This window comes from Eschrichtius robustus, chromosome 7 (assembly GCF_028021215.1).
Source record: "Eschrichtius robustus isolate mEscRob2 chromosome 7, mEscRob2.pri, whole genome shotgun sequence".
NCBI classification, from domain to species: domain Eukaryota; kingdom Metazoa; phylum Chordata; class Mammalia; order Artiodactyla; family Eschrichtiidae; genus Eschrichtius; species Eschrichtius robustus.
Window position 1 is genome coordinate 104,714,166 of NC_090830.1, and position 16,222 is coordinate 104,730,387.

The 16,222-nt window shown below is 42.0% G+C and overlaps 1 protein-coding gene across 4 annotated transcripts in view; it reads right to left on the reverse strand.

Moving 5' to 3' along the window:
* IDE (insulin degrading enzyme) overlaps nt 1-15,261 on the reverse strand; it is a 111,553-nt gene extending 96,292 nt beyond the window's left edge. The window contains exon 1 of one of the 4 annotated variants that reach the window (XM_068548210.1): nt 15,088-15,261. In XM_068548210.1, coding sequence (XP_068404311.1) covers nt 15,088-15,181 — 94 coding nt within the window. In that variant the 5' untranslated portion in view covers nt 15,182-15,261. Of the gene's footprint in view, nt 1-15,083 lie in introns of all 4 variants that reach the window. The other 3 variants (XM_068548211.1, XM_068548208.1, XM_068548209.1) reach the window with 3 other exon arrangements.
* Between the last annotated feature and the right edge of the window lie 961 nt (nt 15,262-16,222).

Here is a 16,222-nt window from a genome sequence, read left to right on the forward strand (position 1 = left end):
ATAGAGATTGAGTTTTCAATCCATGGCCCTTGACTCATTGGTGGATCATGAAAGCAAACTTAGTGAGTGGTGGATGTGATCAGCATCTTTTTTTTAAACAGTAGAATAGAATGAAAAATAATGAAGCTTATGGCACATATTTCAAATACTGCTTTGTGAAACTTTTCTTTTTCAGTTATATATCAAGCTGCATGTGTTTCAGTCATGATATAAAATATATTTATTACTGTGGATTACAGACATAAAGTTGAAAACAACTGACTTCACAGGAAAGAGTGATCAATGTACTTATGAGTAGCCAGGGAAAAATACCCCAGAAATACAGGACCCACCACTGAGTAGGTGCTCCAAAAATGTTTATTGGCTGTGCATGCTATAGGACTTTAAGGGAAGGCAAATAAAGCAAACTCAAAGGCCCTAACAAGCGAGGGGAAATTCATGGGATCAAATGTGGAGGCTGCTCAGGCAATGTATCTTGTATCTGGGATCCGTCCACTTTGCTCCAAGGCCATTGCTGCCATTCTAATGCAGGTCCCTGTCATCTCTGGTCTGGACTCTGACAAAGGCCTCTAAACTGGTATTCCTTCTCCTCTAGCCCTCTGTACCAGGAAGTAGTGTGTTCAGCTGTAACAGGAATCCCTACCTCAGTGGTTTAAATAAGTAGGGATTTATTATTCACATGTAACAAAAAGTCTGGATGTAGACTGACCAGAGCTTATATAGCAGCTCAAGGGTATGATCTGAAAACCAATCTCTTCCTATCTGCCTGCTCTATATCCTTAGCATGAAACCTTCATCCTCATGGTTTCAAGATGACTGCTGTACTTCCAAGCATTGTATCCTTTTCCCAGATAGGAAGAAGAAAGAGTGTAGGATAAAGGAACATACCTTTTTTCAGTAAAACAACAGCCTCCCCTGAGACTATTTAAGTCCACTCAGTAGACCTCCCGATTATATCTCATTAGCCACTTATACTGTCACATGGCCTCCCAAGAGGTTCCTTGTGCCAAGGGAACCAGTTTGCATTTTTGACTGAACACACTGAAGCCTTGACCAAAAAACAGGGTTTTGTTAGTAAAAAGAAATGATGTCTAGAAGCATCGGCTACATTCCCTTTAACATAGCCCTTGCTTCTAATCTTTCAATGGTTTTCCATTGCTCTTAAGAGCAAATCTGAAATCCTTAATGTTGCTGTTATGGACTGAATTGTGCTCCTCCCCCCCCCCCCCCCCCAATTCATAAGTTCATATGACTAAAAGATAAACTAAGGCATATTAAAGATTTTAAGAGTTTATTTGAGCAAAAATCAATTAGAACTGGGCAGCAGCCAATGCAGCAGATAGAAAGGAGCTCCAATTATACAAGGCAAAAAAGCGGGTTGGTTATTGTAAGGTCACCTTCCTTTAGGGGATGACAGAGGTCTCTCGGGCAGATTATCTAACTAGTGCAGATCAGACAATTCCTGATTGACTGGTTTAAGATTCCATTTCTGGGAGAGCCAGAACTGTAATTAAGTCTCAGTTTGATGACATGGGGCTTATAAGCAGCTCCAAGTTGTATAAGCAACTCCATTTTGGGCCTGTTGTCTTGCTTTTTAACATCCCACTACTTCAGAATGTAACTGTATTTGGAGATAGGGCCTTTAAAGAGGTAATTAAGTTAAAATGCCTTTAGGGTGGGCTGTAATCAAATCTGACTAGTGTCCTTATAAGAAGAGATTAGGACATACAGAGACACCAGGGATGCATGGGCACAGAGGAAAAGCCATGTGAGGACACAGAAAAGGCAGCCACCTGCAAACCAAGGAGAAAGGCCTCAGGAGAAAGCAAACTGCCAACACCTCAATCTCAGTCTTCCAGCCTCCATTTCTCCACTGTGAGAAAATAAATTTCTGTTGTTTAAGACAAAAAAACCCCACAAAACTTTGTGCTTCAAAGAACACCATTAAGACAACCTACAGAATAGGACAAAATACTTGCAGATCATATATCTGATAAGAGACATATCTAGAATATATAAAGAACACTTACAACTCAATAACAAGACAACCCAGTTGAAAAACATAGGCAAAGGATCTGAATACACATTTCTCCAAAGAAGATATATAATAATGGATAATAAGCACATGAAAAGATACTCAAAATCATTAGCCAGCAGGGAAATGCAAATCAAAACTGCAATGAAATACCATCACACACAGCAGGACGGCTATAACAAAACACATATATAATAACAAGTGTCAGCAAGGATGTGAAGAAATTGGAACTCTCGTACAGTGTTGGTTAAGAATGTAAAGTGGTACAACTGCTTTAAAAAAGTCTGGCAGTCCCTGAAAAGGTTAAACACAGTTTCCATATGACCTAGCATTTCCATTCCTGGGTACACACCAAGAGAAATGAGAACATATATCCACACAGAACTTGTACCTGAATGTTCATAGCTGTCTTATTCATAATATTTCAAGACTGTAAACAACCCAGATGTCCATCAACTGATTAATGGATAAAACGTGGCATATCCATATAATGGAATATTAATCAGCAATAAAAAGGCATGAAGCACTGACACATGCTACAACATGGATAAACTTTGAAAACATTATGCTAAGTGAAAGAAGCCAAACACAAAAGATCACATATTGCATGATTCCATTTATATGAAATATTCAGAATAGGCAAATCCTTAGAGAAAGAAAGCAAATTAATTGTTGCCAGGGGCTAGAGGAAGAGGGAAATGAGAAGTCAATGCTAAAGGGTAAGGGATTTCTTTTTGAGTGGGTAAAGATGTTTAAAATTGCCTGTGGTCATAGCTGCAAAACTCTGTGAATATACTAAAAGCCACTTAATGGCATACTTTAAATGAGTGAATTGGATGGTATCAATAAAGCTATTATACATATATACAGCATTTATATTATTACAACCCCTAATTTGTCCATTACTCTAATATTTATGGAAAGATGCTTTGTATTTTGCTGAGTCATGATAACATTAGTACCAGTCTGGCTGGTCGATTTATAAGTTTAAGTACAAACAAATACCCATTTTACCTTAGGGGAAAAAAAGTCTATTTTTTTTTTTTTTGAAGAGCTCCTGACTTATTTATTTATTTATTTATTTAATTTTTTGGGCTGTGTTGGGTCTTCATTTCTATGCAAGGGCTTTCTCTAGTTGTGGCAAGCAGGGGCCACTCTTCATCGCAGTGCGCGGGCCTTTCACTGTCGCAGCCTCTCTTGTTGCAGGGCACAGGCTCCAGACGCGCAAGCTCAGTAGTTGTGGCTCATGGGCCTAGTTGCTCCGCGGCATGTGGGATCTTCCCAGACCAGGGCTCGAACCCGTGTCCCCTGCACTGGCAGGCAGATTCTCAACCACTGCGCCACCAGGGAAGCCCAAAAAGTCTATTGTTTTAACCATGTATCCAACTGACCAGACAGCCTTGTCTACTCAGCTTCTAGGAATGGTATCTTCCCAGTGTCAGTGTGCACATCTGCCTTATTTATCTGACCTGATCTACCAGAGACCCTAATGTAGTCATCTTGTTTCTCTTGGCCTTCCCCACTCTGTTACATTATACTTATCATCTTCTTGACATGCTGTACGCTAATTTTTTCACTTTTCCCACTCTCTTCTTGTTGGGCATCTCTGGAGATGCCTCACAGATTGGAAGAGACTTGCTACTCCTTTTATGTTTGCCCATCTAGCCCAGGTTGACGGCTCTACCTACTTTCCTAGAAACAAGCTTAATGCTCTTCTACACCCACCCACTCTCACTCCTTCAGCCTTGCCCAGGTTCTAGACTATAAGGTGAATTCAGAGGCAGCAGAGCTACCTGAATTGAATTCAACTTCTTAAGAGATGTAGGATTCTTTTATTTCTCTGTCAACTACATTCAGTTGCCATAAGGATCAAATAACATGATGTGATAATTCTTTGTAAACCATAAACAAAGCAGGGGGTAGTCCTGATTACACAATCATTTCTGTAGCTTCAGAGCAATTTATATGTGTATTTTGCTTCATTTTTACTATTACCAAAAACTATGACTAAAAACTAGTAAGACTGATTTCTTCTAATCACTTCATAGCAAGGCTCATGAATCTACATGCTTACAAGGCCAAACAGGTAACATAAATGAGCAAATTGTGGTGAGAAGGAATACATGTCCCACATGAAAGGGAAGTAAATCTCAGCTCAGGCCAACTGCTGCCAGAGAGTAATGTGGGCCCAGTATCACACATCATGCCACTTTCCCTAAAGGGACTGAACTCTTGGGATTTTTAAGTGTTTATACACATTTAAAAAATAACAACTGCAGAGACTTCCCTGGTGGCACAGTGGTTAAGAATCCGCCTGTCAATGCAGGGGACACAGGTTCGAGCCCTGGTCCGGGAAGATCCCACATGCCGCAGAGCAGCTAAGCCTGTGTGCCACAACTACTGAGACTGCGCTCTAGAGCCCACAAGCGACAACTACTTAGCCTGTGTGCCACAACTACTGAAGCCCACACGCCTAGAGTCCACGTTCCTCAACAAGAGAAGCCACTGCAATGAGAAGCCCATGCACCACAATGGAGACCCAACGCAGCCTAAAATAAATTCAAATAAATAAATAATAAAATAAAAAATAACAACTGCAAAACATATTTGCATGCCACATCTCAGCCTACTGGTCCAGAGCCACATACTTTATAGTTGGCCAGAATCTCTCTAAAATAAAAACAACACAAAGTGAGGAGACAGCAACATTTTAGCACAAGAACACAAAAGAGATTATACATCAGTAGAAGCCAATGCTGTTCAGAAATCAAAACTTATTGGACTCAGGGATTTTGAAGCTACTTAGTCCAATGCTTAGTAAAAAAAAAAAAAAAAAAGGCCCATGCAAAGTAACCCGTTCAAGATAACGAAACCAACCCACGCCAAAGAGGGCTTTAACTCAGGTCTGACTACTAGACAGTGACTTTTCCACTGTATAACACTGGCTCCCAAGGGAATAGACTTATAGAAAGAATAAGACATTTTGTCACGGGATGGCAGTTTGGAGTACAAACTCAGAACCAGGAGTCCAGTTCACTGATATCTTCTTGGAACAGACTCTGAGCTCAAGAATATTTTACCCTAAATTAAATGGTGCCCAATACCTAGCCCCTTCAGATAGTGGCTAATGATGTGTACACGGTGACTTGTATTAGCCATCAGCAGAGCTAACAAAAACCACCGAGTAGCCCTAGGGAAGAAGGGAAGGTGGGAAAACTTTCACCAACCAAATAAAGAAGGAAAAAAGAAAGCTAATGTTTGTTTTCATTTCTTCTTGTTTGAAAAGCAAAATCTCAAATGCACTTGCTCCATAAAAACAAATCTTTTAAGTTCAATTAAAAACAAAGGATTTCATTCTTTTTTATGGCTGAGTAATACTACATTTTGTGTGTGTGTGTGTGTGTGTGTGTGTGTGCACCACATCATCTTTATCCACTCATCTACTGATGGGCACTTAGATTACTTCCACATCTTGGCTATTGTAAATAATGCTGCAATGATCACAGGACTCCATATATCTTTTTGAATTAATGTTTTCATTTTCTTCAGATACATACCCAGGAGTGGAATTGCTGGATCATATGGTAGTTCTATTTTCAATATTTTTAGGAACCTCCATACTGTTTTCCACAGTGGCTGTACCAATTTACATTCCCACCAGCAGTGCACAAGGGTTCTCTTTTCTCCACATCCTCACTAACACTTCTTGTTGTCTTTTTGATAATAGCCATCCTGACAGATGTGAGGTGAGATCTCTTTGTGGTTTTGATTTATTTCCCTGATGATTAGTGATGAGCATCTTTTCATGTGCCTGTTGGCCATCTTTATGTCTTCTTTGGAAAAATATCTATTAGATTCTCTGCCCATTTTTTTTCTTTTAGATTTTTTTTTTTTGATGTGGACCATTTTTAAACTCTTTATTGAATTTGTTACAATATTGCTTCTCTTTTATGTTTTGGTTTTTTGGCCCCGAGGCATGTGGGATCTTAGCTCCCTGATCAGGGATCGAACCCACACCCCCTGCACTGGACAGCGAAGTCTTAACCACTGGACTACCAGGGAAGTCCCTCTCTGCCCATTTTTTGATTGGGTTGTTTATTTTGATGTTGAGTTGTATGAGTTCTTTGAATATTTTGGTTATTAACCCCTTATTGGATATATCATTTCATTGTAGCATGACTTACAATAGCCAAATTATAAAATAATCCAAGTGCACATCAATAGATGAATAAAGATGGGAGAGATACATGTGTGTATATGTGTGTGTATGTGTGTGTGTGTATATATATATATATGTATATATATCTCAAACAATGGAATATTACTCAACCATAACAAAGAATGGAATCTTGTCATTTGCAACAACATGGATGGACCTAGAGGGTATTATGTTAAATGAAATAAGTCAGAGAGACAAATACTGTATGATTTCACTTGTATGTGGAATCTAAAAAACAGAACAAATGAACAAACAAACAGAATCACAGATACAGAGAACAAACAGGTGGTTGCCAGAGGGGAGGGGGCTAGGGGAGGAGAGAAATAGGTGAGGGAGATTAAGAAGTACAAACTTCCAGTTACAAAATAAATGAGTGATGGGTATAAAATGTACAGTGTGGGGAATATATTCAATAATTATGTAATATCTTTGTATGATGACAAATGGTAACTAAACTTATCATGGTGATCATTTTGAAATGTACAGAAATATCAAATTGCTATATTGTGTAACAGGAACTAACATAGTGTTGTAGGTCAATTATACTTCAAGAACAAACAGGGACTTCCCTGGTGGTCCAGTGGTTAAGACTCTGCACTCCCAACACAGGGGGCCCAGGTTCGATCCCTGGTTAGGGAACTAGATCCTGCATGCCACAACCAAAGATTCCACATACTGCAACTAAAGATCCCGCACGCGGCAACGAAGATCCCGCATGCTGCAACTAAAGACTCGGCACAGCCAAATAAATAAATAAAATATTAAAAAAAAAAAACAAAAAACTCCTAGAAAAAGAGGTCAGATTTGTGGTTACCAGAGGTGGAGGGATAGGGGAAGGGGGAACTGGATGAAGGCAGTCAAAAGGTACAAACTTCCAGTTATGAGATAAATAAGTACTGGGAATGTAATGTACAACATGATAAATATAATTAACATTGTTCTATGCTATATATGAAAGTTGTTAAGAGAGTAAATCCAAGAGTTCACATCATGAGGAAAAATATTTTTTTCTATTTCTTTAATTTTGTATCTATATAGATGATGGATGTTCAGTAAACTTACTGTAGTAATCATTTCAGGATGTATGTAAGTCAAATCATTATGTTGTACACCTAAGACTTACACCATGCTGTATGCCAATTAGATCTCAATAAAACTGCAAGAAAAGAATAAATAAAATGGAAATACGCAAAGAACAATCAAAAGAAAGGGGAGCAAAAGAAAAGTTATATGTCTTTTTTTGGTCAAAGTTCTGCAAAGGGCCTCTTCAAAAGTTTGTTGCTTTAACCATTTGCTAAATAATCTGTAAAATCATTTAATTCTCAAGTATTTAGAATCCTACAACTCTAGAGCTGGATGGAAGAGTGGAGGCCATTCAGATCATCTTTCTCAATTTTGTAGATTTATTCTACAAATATGTAGATTCATACGAAAACCCAAATCTACACTTTTCTGTTTAGGAAATCATTAGAAGATCTTTAAACAGTTATCTCCCATGTGCTCTCTTTCTCAAGAAGTTACTGGAATACATGTTTCAAATATACCACGTATCTTTTGAATGAAGGAGCAAACCAAGATAGAACAAAATATGAGATTCAGGAAATTCATTATTAGATAGAAACAAAGGGAAAGTCCAGGCAACCACTTCACAGCAGGCCTGGAGCAAAACTAGTCCAGACTGCAGCTCAGGGGAAAGCGTCTGGAGGGAAAGTCTCCAAGGAAAAAATATGGAATCAGTACATCATTTAATAAGTTTGGTCATGTGAGAAATTGTACTAAGCGGCTGTGGAAGCAACTGGGAAGAAGCAGAAATAAGTAAACAGAAAATGACAAAAGGCAAAAACAAAAATATGAACAAGAAAAAGAATGTAATCAGATTACACTACTTAGCCTGGCAGTGAATAATATTTGCAAAGGCATAATAATATAAATACTGAAGACTGCTATATCCAAAATCTGTGATATAACTAGTTTGGTAAGATGGAGCAAGAAGGAAGGATAAGGGAAGAGAATTAAATCTTTATCTACTGTGAAAACAAATCAACAGATAATTCCTAAAATTAAGAAATCAAGGAATAACAGTATTAGCATATTATTTGGAAATATTAAAATAAATTTCAAAATAAATAGCTTAAAAAGTTGAATGTGGGGACTGCCCTGGCGGTCCAGTGGTTAAGACTCTGCCCTTCCACTGAAGGGGACGCAGGTTTCATCCCTGGTTGGGGAACTAAGATCCCTGCATACAGCACAGTGCAGCCCAAAAAAAAAAAAAGTTGAATGTGGTTTCCTCTGGGAGCAGGGAACTGCTGTTTTTGCTGTAAACCTTTTAGTACTATTTAACTCTTAAAACTCTGCCTGTATTACTTTGGTAAATATAAAAATTAATTTTTAAAATCAGCCATGTATTAAATAGATTCATTTAAGTTTTCCCTTAAAAGGCAGAATGTTTGATTTTTAGCATATATGTAGTAGGTCATGTGTTCTTCAGAAAAAAAATCACCAGTGCAAGTACTGAATTCAGAATCTCATTCCTTAAGAAAGTCAATTACGCATTAGGTTTGCCCCACAAGGCATTTTTTTTGTATTTAATAGACAGAAGAAAACAAAAACAAAAACAAATGAGTTGCAGGGCCCATTATGCTAGTCATTGAATTGCTGGATATTTTTTATCCAGTTACTATTGCAAGTGAACTTGGATCCTTTGTGACAAAAAGCTCCATAATAAGCAGTATTATCTTCCTCATAAACTGATCTTGAGTGAGACTTTGTTGCTATACTACAAAGGCAACTATACAGCTATTTAAAAAATTAAAACTATTAAGAGCACCGATTACAAACATTGATATGTATCAGATGAGCTGTCAAAGGAATATTCTTTATTATTATAATGGTTAGAGTGGCAAGTGCAGAAGCAAGGAAACTGGTTAAGAGGCTATTATAGTAATCTGGGTAAAAGGGTGATTAGAACCAGGGTGGTGGCAGTGAGAAGAGTCTGAATCTGGATGTATATGCTGACTGGATGAGGGCTATGAGAACAATAAAGGAGTTAAGGATGATTCCAAGTTGTTAGCCTAAACAAGTGGAAGAGCAGAGGTGTCATTACCTGAGATAAGGGAGAAGTTGGTGGCAGGAGTAGGTTTTGACGTAGAAGATTTGGTGACAGGTTTTGGACATGATCAGTTTAAAATGTATATCAGGGGCTTCCCTGGTGGCGCAGTGGTTGAGAATCCGCCTGCCAATGAAGGGGACACGGGTTCGAGCCCTGGTCCGGGAAGATCCCACATGCCACGGAGCAACTAAGCCCGTGTGCCACAACTACTGAAGCCCGTGTGCCCCAACTATTGAAGACCGCACACCTAGAGCCTGTGCTCCGCAACGAAGGGGAGCCCCCACTTGCCGCTAAAGAAAGCTCGTGCCCAGCAACGAAGACCCAAAACAGGCGCAAAAAAAAAAAAAAAGAAAAAAAAAAAAGGATGTATATCAGACATACAAAGGAAAATGTTGAGTAGGAAGTTTATTACCTAAATCTGAAATTCAGGGGAGAGGTTCTGGCTAGCGATACACATTTGGGAATTGCCCGAATACAGATCAAGCCAGTTTCATAAAACTTCTGTGATGATGGATATACTCTATATCTGCACTGCCCCATTTGGCAGCCACAAGCCACATATGACTTGAAATGTGGACAGGGTGACTGAGGAACTGAATTGTTAATTTTAGTTAATTTACATTTAAATAAGCACATGTGGTAAGTGGCTACAAATTGGATGAAACACATATATGTGATGAGAACCCTGGTGAGTGTAGGTAGAGAAGATTGGGTACTGGGGCAAGCCTACCACATGGATTATTTGTGATAGAAAAAAAAAAGAAACAACTCAAATCTCCATCAACAACAGAATAAAAAAATAATTAGTGACATTCTCACATAAGATTGTCTTTCAACAGTGAACACATACATCTATGTGAATGAATCTCAAAAATACTGTTAAATGAAAAAAAGTAACTCAGAGAAGAAAATTTTCCATAAAGGTCAACAACAGACAAAACTAAACAATGTACTGTTTAGGAATATATTAAGATTGATAAAGCAATAAAGAAAAATCAAGGGAATTAATATCCAAATTCAGGATAACATCACCTCTCCAGGGGAGGTGAGCACAAAGGGCTTCAAAGTTACCAGAAATTTCCTAAACTAGATGGTGGGTACACATCATTCATTTTGTTATTCTTCTTTGTCCTATACACTCTGGCATGTATAATATTAAATAATTAAAAGAGTCAAAAATTATGAGGCAGTATATGGTTAAATGTAAAATGGGTATTTCAAAATATCTTAAAATCATTAAGTTCAGAAAAAGGAAAGATAACTGTGTGACCTGTATAAGGTCTAAAAAGGACAGGTTGAGTCATATAAAGAAAAGAGGGAAGGGCATTCTAGAATGGGAATCAACAGGTCATGTACAAGAATCAGTAAATTAGTGAGTCTGACTGGAGAAGAGCGAAGTTAGGTTGAAAAGTTGGGCTAAGATCAGCTTATGAGATGCTTAAATGCTAGGTCAAGAAGTTTGGACTTGATCTTGAAATAGTGCATAACCACTGGTGGTGTCTAAACAAGACAACAGCAATGATAAGCATCAACTAATAGGAAAATAGGAGGCTGGAAAAATCAGTTATAAAACTTGAAGATGTGAGATGTCAGGGAAGATTTATTATGGCCTGAACTAGGATCCTGATGGATAATCAAGTTTACTCCAAGAAACTTTAAGATGAAAGATTGAAGAGAGTTTGGTCTTGGGAATAGGCAGTGAAGGGAAAAGAGAGATTCATAGATCACTCCAATTTTCAAGCTAAACTGAGAAAATGATAACACCAACATATGCAAAACTAGGAAAATCAACAGAGAAAACCAGTGTTGAAGGAAGACCATTAATTCATTCATGGGATAAATATGTCAAGCAGTGTGATATCTTCCCCTCGGGAAACAGCCTGTGAGTCCTACTTTTTTCTTTCTTTCTTTTTTTTTTAGTTACATACTTTTAATAGGCAAAGAGAAAGTATACAGTCCTCTGGGAAGAATAAAAGCTTTTATAGCTTTTAACTCTATAAGAATTTTATAAGTACCATTTTATTTTATTTATTTATTTTAAAATTTATTTATTTGTTTGTTTTTGGCTGCGTCGGGTCTTCATTGCTGTGCGTGGGCTTTCTCTAATTGCGGCGAGTGGGGACTACTCTTCATTGCGGTGTGCGGGCTTCTCATTGCGGTGGCTTCTCTTGTTGCGGAGCACGGGCTCTAGGTGTGCAGGCTTCATTAGTTGTGGCACGCGGGCTCAGTAGTTGTGGCTCACGGGCTCTAGAGCGCAGGCTCAGTAGTTGTGGCGCATGCGCTTAGTTGCTCCGTGGCATGTGGGATCTTCCCGGACCAGGGCTCGAACCCGTGTCCACTGCATTAGCAGGCGGATTCTTATCCACTGCGCCACCAGGGAGGCCCAGTACCATTTTAAAAGAAGAGTACTGTGGGGACTTCCCTGGTGGTCCAGTGGCTAAGGCTCCATGGTCCCAATGCAGGGGGCCTGGGTTCCATCCCTGGTCAGGGAACTAGATCCCACACGCGTGCCGCAACTGAAGATCCCGCGTGCCTCAACGAAGACCTGGCACAGCCAAATAAATAAATATTTTTTTTTTAAAAAAAGAGGAAAACATGATCTACTAATTTAAAAAAAAAGAGTACTGTGATAATAATACTGAGTTGCTTTTCAAAATAAATTGAAAGAAGGAACAGAACACAAAAATGGAGATGTTCAGTGAAAGGTCAGAGGTGAAGGAATGGACGAGTCACTATATGACTGAACACTCCTTGAGGACAGAATTTATAACTAACTGTCTTTGCATCCCCCACAGCACTGAGCACAGTGAGTGATCACTACAGAACAGACATTCAAGTAAGGCTGAATGAACAGACAGAAGAGTGAGGGCAGACTGAAGACAAGCCAGTTAGGAAGACACTACCCAAGCCTTCAGAGCCCAACATACCTTAGAGGATCTAACCCTATGGAAAGAGAGTTTAGCCTTATCACCCTGGCTGAAAGGTAGGCTGAGCCTCTGGTACCTGTTTAGGAGATATAAAATACCAACAGGAGAACGGAAAGGAAACCCATTCTCAAGGAAACATATACTGAACTTCCGCTCCCCACATTACTCTCTAATGAGACCGTGCCCAGCTCTAACCTTTAAGGCAGATAGGCAGAATGTAACTTTTTATGTGTGTGGCTAATGCTAAAGATATTCAAGGGCATCCGGTCCTTTTAAATTGTTAAAAGACATTGTTCTGGTTAAAAGTGGTTTAAAAGCCTGAATCTTAATAGGTAGCCCCACCTGGCAAACCACTGTTTCTTAAGCCTGTAGAACAGAGAAAGGCAAAGTAGAGCTACCTGCAAAGTGAGATGACTGGTGCTCAAGTGCTTCAAGTGGTTGCCAGGAACTGGGCTATTACCTCCAGGTTCCCCTAGGTTCAGATGATTCTGCAGAGCTCCCGTTTATCCAATATGGCTGAACAGAGAACAATGAGGCTGCTTTTTAAATGAATTGATCTTATACAAATGCTGTAAGACCACTTCTTTCTCAAGAGGTTAGAACAGGAAACGAATGCCCAAACACTGGCAAAGGCAGTATAAAATAACAGTTAAGAGCTCAGGCTCTGGCACCAGACAGACACTGGTTAAATCCCAGCTCTTCCAGTAAATAGCTACGTAACCATCTCTGTTAACGCATTCTTCCTACTATGTAGAGTAGGATTGAGTGCCTTCCTTAAGATCAGAATATATGGTAACTTCCAGTGTTAGTATGTTCCCTCCTAAAACTACACCCTGATCCCTTTGATTGGACCTGCATTTTCCTTACTAGCTTCAGACACTAATTTTTAGTGTAGAGCTTTCTAAATGATTGATCTCATTTATTATGCTTTGAATCTCGAATTTCCCTCTCTGAGAACCACCATATTTTGAAGCTCTGGTTGTTCAACCCATGCCCTGGACTTCATCAATGAAAGTGAAGAACAGTGGCAGAAAACCATAGAGAAAAGTGAATTGCAAGTAGAACATATAAACCTTTTAGTTGTATAAAACTTAAAATTGATGCTTTCTGTAAAATCACAAATTCTGTACACTGGAGATAAGGTGGAGCGAAACACAGCCTATTAGCAACAATTTTAAAAAGTGTTCTGACATGAAGGAGGCCCAGGAAGGTACTCCACCTATGCTCAGCACCTCCACTTCCCCTTCTAAACTCAGGGATCTTTTTGCATGTTGTAGTGGATTCTGGGATGTAGAATCACAAGAGGGAAAACAAGTTCCACAGATTCTTCATTTGCATTAGGCCTCCTTTAGTACCATTACTACTATCCTAGTTCAGGCAGTAAAGACTAAGGCCCAACCAGTTTCTCTGCCTCAGGCCTCTCCACTCCCTTACAATCCTGCACACAGCTACCAAACTAATTTCCTAAACAACCAGTTTCATTAGATCACTTCCCACCTCAAAAACTCCTAATGGCTCCCAACCTATTATTCACCAGAAAAAGCCCAACTAAAATCCAAAGGTCAAGCTGGCATTATCCTACTTTTATAACACAGGACTTGTTTCCTCCTAATTCCCCCAAGGAAATTCTCTAAGGCTCCGACTAATCTGCTCACCGTCCTCCCAACACAGACAGGCTAACCTGCACACCTAGGTAGGATTACACCCACCTTCTGCCTCTCCTTCAAAGGCCAGCCCAGACCCCCTCCTCTGTCTTTGTCCCGCACCATTCTCCTAAAACACATCCTGCCCAGCTTCTGACCCTCTCAGCTGGCTATGCTCTCGTGGCATCTCAATCCGCTCCAGCAATTATGAAGGCAGACCATATTACACAGAGGGTCATCACTGTACCCTGCACTTATTAGGTCCCAGATACTTGTTAAACCAGACGAAGAGTTCAAATAATGTACCTAAGTAGGGCAAGACAATACTGCCCATCTTTGCCAATTCCTCTTTATTCACAGTAAAGGGTATTCAGCGTTCGCTACAACGCTGACAATTTCTACCACACACAGAGCAGCCAAGTGGAGAGAGCACGCCACCGGATGGCAAAAACCTGCGTCCCAATCCTGGTTTCTGCCACAATCTCTCCTGGACCTCGGTTGTCCCAGGTGTAAAACAAGGGAGCTGCGATGAAGGATCCCAGGGTATCTTTCGGCTCCCAAATTCCCTCCCACAGTAAAGCCAACATTCGGCTACTCGCTAAGGCGGAGGCCGGCAAACTTTTACACTTCCCAAGGCTGGCATTTCCATAGAGGAGTGGAAACTCAGTCCGCAGAGGAAAAAGCGGAGCTGAGAGGAAGGTGAGAAGCGGTCTCCCTGGACTCAGATCCTTTACCCCATGGCAAGGGACAGTCCGCCTCGGCTTCCCAGTCCCTCACAGGAAGACTCTCCGGAGAGTGGCGCGGCCCGGCGCGGCTCCCGGGAGCGGGCCGGGGTGACTGTCCGCGCCCGCGCCCCGCGCCCCCCGCACTTGTGACACACTCCCGCTGACCCCGGGTCACAGCCTCCGTCCGCCCTCACCGCCCGAGGGACACCTTCCTCTCCGGGCAAGGGCCCTAGCTCCCGCCCCGCGAGCAGCCCTTCCGGGCCCCGGGCGGCCTCAGTGCGGCCGTCCGGGCCCCAGGCCGGCGGGACAGGCGGCGTGAGGGGCGGCGGCGGCGGCTTTAAGTGCTGAATCACCACTTTGCAACCCGAGCTCCAAACCACCGTGACCCAAGGGCCCCGAGGGCCCAGGCGCTCCGCTCGGCTTACCCACAGAGGCGCTCCAGACGGGGCAGGCGGGCGCCGAGGACCGAGCGGAAGGTGCTGGACAGCGCGGGGTGCAGCAGCCACGTTAGCCGGTACTGCATACCCCAGCGCAGCCGCCGGGACCACAGCGAACGCTTCCTTCTTGCGCCGGAGCCGGCCTTGCTCACTGCGCATGCTCAGTCCGCCGCGCCGCGCCGCGCCGCGCCGCGCCGCCTCCCGGGAGCCTCCGAGCGGCCGCCTCCCCGGGTTTTGCCTGGAGCCAGACAGGGCGGGGACGGAGGGCGGCCAGGGCCGGAGCTAGCGGGCGGGCCGGAGTCTGGCCGGGGAGCTGTGGGAACCCAGCCACCAGGCTTCCCGGAGCGGGGAGGGGCCCGGCCGGCTCACGCCAGGCGCACGCGTGAGGGCGGCGATGTGTATCTGGCTCTGTGTTAGCAGGGGTCAGGGGGCTCACGAATACTGTGAGGACCCAAGGGACCACGTTTGCGGAGGCGCCCTCGTTGGTTGTCGGCCCCGGCAGTGCAGGTGTTGGAACAAGGTCCGCGGACTAGGCGGCCTCGCATAAAACCAGTCGGCGGCGGGCGCGCGGCCCGCGGGCTCCCTCTAGAGCGCGGTGGGGACGTGGACCGCGGGGTAGGGGACCGGGGAGAAGTTAGACTCGACGGCCCCCCCAGATGGAGGCCGGGACCCTGGGAGGAGTTTCCATCCTGGGAAACTAGCAACCCTTCAAAGAGCAAGGTGGAGATGGGACAGGCCACAGCAAAACAAGGCTTTCGGGGGTTTACAAATCTAGAATAGAAACTACCACTCTGTACTACTACTACTATATTGTTTTAAAAAACATTTATATGTAGTACTACTACTATTGTCAGTGTACTTCAGTCACTATTTGTTAAGACAAGACTTTTTTCCTCCCGATGGCTTTCTGCTGTTTTGCATCCGAAAATAATTTAATAGTTGTTATGAATCTGACTTTCCGTTACATTATTTTACAGGGGTCTTTAAAGAAAAGCGAAATTAGGGTCAGCAACTCTCTAGCTTAAGTGCTTTTAGGTTCTTGATGTGGCATACCGGAGACTACAGCCAAAGACAGTGCTCTGAATCCTGTTATAACTTCAAATGGGAATTCAGGAGGATTCCTTAAT